The sequence below is a fragment of the Mustela nivalis genome (genome assembly GCF_964662115.1).
Source record: "Mustela nivalis genome assembly, chromosome: 13".
Lineage (NCBI taxonomy): Eukaryota > Metazoa > Chordata > Mammalia > Carnivora > Mustelidae > Mustela > Mustela nivalis.
The window spans coordinates 58865312-58870242 of NC_139032.1; the positions used below are offsets into that span (position 1 = coordinate 58865312).

The 4931-nt window shown below is 53.6% G+C and overlaps 1 protein-coding gene across 1 annotated transcript; it reads left to right on the forward strand.

Annotated features, from left to right (window-relative positions):
- Positions 1-1346: 1346 nt before the first annotated feature.
- CCIN (calicin) lies at positions 1347-3872 on the forward strand. Its single transcript, XM_082695211.1, has one exon. The coding sequence runs from the start codon at positions 2045-2047 to the stop codon at positions 3809-3811; it is 1767 nt and encodes a 588-aa protein (XP_082551337.1). The 5' UTR covers positions 1347-2044; the 3' UTR covers positions 3812-3872.
- Positions 3873-4931: the final 1059 nt, after the last annotated feature.

A 4931-nucleotide genomic window follows, 5' to 3' on the forward strand; every position in this document is an offset into this window, starting at 1 on the left:
TATACCATTCAGGAATCAAGGTGAATGGATTCAGCATTAAAACGTAAGTACTTTTAAATCGTTTTCAAGTTGCCAAATCCCCAAGGAAAAAGCCAGGTCTGAAATGGAAGAATGAGATACAGAGACGATGACTGGTAACCTGAATAAGCCAGGGAGGGAAAGAGCTGGCAGGCTCCCATGCCCCAAGCTCCAGGCTCCACTTTTCCTTGTAGGGGCGCTAAGGACGACCTAAGGGTCGGGAGTGGGGCTTGGGGCCTGGGTTCCCTCTGGACCATCTCGCCGTCGCCGCAAAGGCCTTCGAGTTGAGCCCCTTGCCTGGAGCCCCCCAAGGCTGGTCGGGGGTGGGACCCTGGGCTCTTCCACTGTCCGCAGAAGCCATCCACCCTCTGCGGGGGCTCCGCTGAACTTTAGCCCTTCCGTGGCACGGGCAACACAGAGACGCGCGGCTGGCACTCCGGGAATCCCACGCCCGCGGGCGGGCAACGGAGTCTGCCGCCACCCCACCCAGCGGGGCGCCCAGGGGGGACGCCGCGAGTCAGAGACGGCTCCTCTCCCGCGCTCCGCACCCCACCTGGAAAGCGGGCACAGGCGGCTTTGTGCTGGACGTGGGAGGCCCTGCCATGGGCACTACAGTCGCCACCCGGCGCCGGGCGCGAGGGAGCCGCGCGGCGAGGGGGCTGGGGTGGGTGGGAGGGGTCGCTGCTGTCCCCGCGGGGAGCGGCTGCTGCGGGCGAGCTCAGGGAGCGCGGTCTTCCGGGCCACCGCGGCCGGAGATGGCCCTCCAGCCCCACCGCGTGGCGGGACCAGGCTGGCGCAGCCCGCCCCAAGAGGGCGCGGGATTCCGAAGGGATTCGTTTCTCCGCCACCATCAAACACCAGCCGGAGGGTGACAGGTATTTACGTACAAAGGGAGCACCCAAGGACACCGGCGCAGGGTGAACTAATATCATATCAATAAAGTAACGGCAGCTAACATTTATTGAACGTTTTCTACAAGCCAAACATTGTACTTAACATGCTGTATCATTTTCTCATTTAAATTCTTAATAATCTTCGAAGGGGGTGCTGTTATTCCCGTCTCACAGATGAGGAAACTGAAGTTTAGAGAGTCTGAGCCACTTGTCCAAGTCGATGCTTGATGGAGACAGCTGACCGGCCACAGTCCCCAAAGTTGCATGACTACAGACTTGGAAATGTGGAGAGAAGGTCCCAGTTTGCTGTAGAACTGAAATCATCAGGGCTTCAGAGGCCCTCCCATTCCCCAGTGTGTGGCTGACTCCTCTGTCCCTGGCCTCTACCTCTCCCTCCATTTTAAAGAATGGTGTCATAAAAAAAAAAAAAAAAAAAAAAAAGTGGTGTCCATGGCTACAAAGGTTAGAAGGCAAAGGACAGAGCCTGAAATTCTTCTCTGATGGCCAGGAGCCTTGGCAGAGAAAGGTACCTTGAGGCCTAAGAATCAGAGACTTGGGAAGGCGAGGTAGTTAGGAGCTTCCTGGAAAGATGAGCACTGTGTCAGAAGACTTGGCTTCCAGGGGTCTGATTCCAACCTGCTGTGTGATCTTGGGCAAGTCCCTTCTCTTCTCTGGGCCTGTTTCCCTCCTGTACATGGAAGGAACCTTCTAGATCCAAAAATCGCTTTTCTTCCTCCACCTTCCCCTTTTCCCTTCCTATACCACCCCCACCCAGACTGGCTCAGACATTCCAGAAATAGCCTTGAACTGAGTCTTAAAAGCCCTGGATAAGAGTTGCAACCCATCTCCAAATTTCTCTTGAGCTCTGGGCCCAAGGCTTTAAGTCCAGGCAGGAGATCTAGCCTCGATAGGTTGGAGCCATCAGAGGGGAGAAAGGCCCTGAGCCTCTGAGAAAGGCCTCAGGGGCTGGCATTGTGATGACCTCATCCATTCTATGACATCACCCTCTCTCCCAGCCCCCCTCCTCCCTGATCAACTGCTCTGCAAACCACCATCAATCTGAATCCCAAAGGCCTGAGAACGTCTGTTCTCCAATACCCGCTGCTGATCTGCCTCAGCCAGCCAGAAGCACCATGAAATTGGAATTCACAGAGAAAAACTACAACAGCTTTGTGCTGCAGAACCTGAACAAACAGAGGAAACGCAAAGAGTACTGGGACATGGCCCTGACTGTGGACCACCATGTCTTCTTTGCACATCGCAACGTGCTGGCTGCTGTCTCCCCACTGGTGAAGAGCCTCATCTCCAGCAATGACATGAAGACCACCGATGAGCTCTTCATCACCATTGACCCCAACTACCTGAGTCCAGCCACGGTGGACCAGCTCCTGGACTACTTCTACAGTGGCAAGGTGGTGATCTCGGAGCAGAACGTGGAGGAGCTCCTTCGCGGGGCCCAGTATTTCAACACGCCACGCCTTCGAATCCACTGTAACGACTTTCTGATTAAGTCCATCCGCCGTGCAAACTGCTTGCGTTACCTCTTCTTGGCTGAGTTGTTTGAGCTCAAAGAGGTGTCAGACTTGGCCTATTCTGGCATTCGTGACAACTTCCACTACTGGGCCAGTCCCGAGGGCTGTATGCACTTCATGCGCTGTCCCCCTGTCATCTTTGGCCGTCTGCTCCGAGATGAAAACCTGCATGTGCTCAATGAGGACCAGGCTCTCAGTGCCCTCATCAATTGGGTGTACTTCCGGAAGGATGAGCGGGAGAAGTATTTCAAGAAGTTCTTCAACTACATCAATCTGAATGCTGTCTCCAACAAGACACTGATGTTTGCCAGCAACAAGCTGATGGGCATGGAGAACAGCTCAGCCCACGCGACCCTGATCGAGAGTGTCCTCGTGGACCGAAAGCAGGAGAGGCCGTCCAGCTTGCTGAGTTACCAGCGGAAAGGTGCCCTGCTTGACTCAGTGGTCATCCTGGGCGGCCAGAAGGCCCATGGTAAGTTCAATGATGGAGTGTTTGCCTACATCATCCAGGAGAACCTGTGGTTGAAGCTGTCAGAGATGCCCTATCGGGCGGCAGCCCTTAGTGCCACCTCTGCTGGCCGCTACATCTACATCTCTGGTGGGACCACTGAGCAGATTTCAGGGCTGAAGACAGCTTGGCGGTACGACATGGATGACAACTCCTGGACCAAGTTGCCAGACCTGCCAATTGGGCTCGTCTTCCACACCATGGTGACCTGCGGGGGGACAGTGTACTCAGTGGGTGGGAGCATTGCTCCAAGGCGGTATGTCTCCAACATCTATCGCTATGATGAGCGCAAGGAGGCCTGGTGCCTGGCAGGGAAGATGAGCATCCCTATGGATGGCACAGCTGTGATCACCAAGGGGGACCGGAACCTGTACATTGTCACAGGCCGCTGCTTGGTGAAGGGCTATATTTCACGGGTCGGAGTGGTGGACTGCTTTGACACCAACACTGGGGATGTGGTCCAGTGTATCACCTTCCCCATTGAGTTCAACCACAGGCCCCTGCTCTCTTTCCAACAGGACAATATCCTCTGTGTACACAGCCACCGGCAGAGCGTCGAAATCAACCTGCAGAAGATAAAGGCTAACAAGACGACCACCTCGGTGCCTCTCTTGCCCAACAACTGCCCCTTGGATGTGTCCCATGCTATCTGCTCCATTGGAGACAACAGAGTGTTTGTATGTGGGGGTGTCACCACAGCCAGTGACGTCCAGACAAAGGATTATACCATCAACCCAAATGCCTACTTGTTGGACCAAAAGACAGGCGAATGGAAGACCCTGGCCCCCCCACCGGAGGCACTGGACTGTCCTGCCTGCTGTCTAGCCAAGCTACCTTGCAAGATTCTTCAAAGGATTTAAACAACTTTTTAAGTGGGAGAATAAGTAAATGCATTATTATTCACAATTTAATGAGAGAGAGAGGAAGATGGCCTGTTGGTTCCTTCTTAGTGTTCCAGTCTGTTTGGCCCTGAAAGTGGAGATTCTGGGCTAGGGCTGCTCCCGGGGGTGGAAATTCAGGGCTACTCTGTCATCGGAGGGATCCAAGCTGAGGCTGGAATGGAGTCCCTGGTGGGTGGGACTGAAGTGTCTCCTGGGCACTGGCCAAGGTGGTGTCTGGGAAGCCCCATTCTGTCCCCTGTAGTCACCTCGCCGACATCTGCTGGACGGAGATGCAGTGTTTGCTTAGAGTTAGGAAACCTCAGACTCCTCCAACACTCACTCCCCTTGAGTCTGTCCAGGAAGGCAGGGGAGGGCCAGTCCCAGGTTCAGGACAGAACACTGGGGCTGCGGGGGGAGATGGAGAAAATGGTGTGGGAAGGGCTCAGGGGTGGGGATGGCGGGAACAGAGGCGGCAGGGTCACTTGGTTGTTGTATTTGACCGTGCAGCTGTGGTGTGTTTTTGACTTATTGGTGGGGAAGTTGGGGGTTACTTACAATTGTTTTCAGTAAGCAAAGTGCATCAGGAACTTTCTCCATGAATATAGGGCCTGAGGGATTGGGAGTGAAGGAGAGTTCAGTAAAGGGAGAAAAAAGGAATCTATGCAGCACCACCCGCCCCCCTTATCTGTGGTTTTGTGTCCTGTGGTCAGCAGTGGTCCAGAAGCAGATGATCCTGCCTCTGGCGTATCCTTAGAAGGTCAGTAGTAGCCCTACACCATGTCCCAACGCCCCCGCCATTGACGTCACTTCATCTGATCACGTAGGCACCCTATCACCTCACATCACCACAAGAAGGGTGAGTACAGCATAATAAGATATTTTGAGAGAGAGAGAGAGAGACTACATACACATAACTTTTATTACAGAGTATTATAAAATTGCTCTATTATTCGCTATTGCTGTTAATCTCTTACCATGCCTAATTTATAAATTAAACTTTATTATAGGTATGTGTGTAGAGGAAATAACATAGTAGATAGAGGGCTCGGTACTATCTGAAGTTTCACGCATCCACGAGGGGTCTTGACACAGATCCCTG

Excerpts from the sequence above, each read along its gene's own strand:
- CCIN (XM_082695211.1), top strand. The coding sequence starts at position 2,045 with ATGAAATTGGAATTCACAGAGAAAAACTACAACAGCTTTGTGCTGCAG.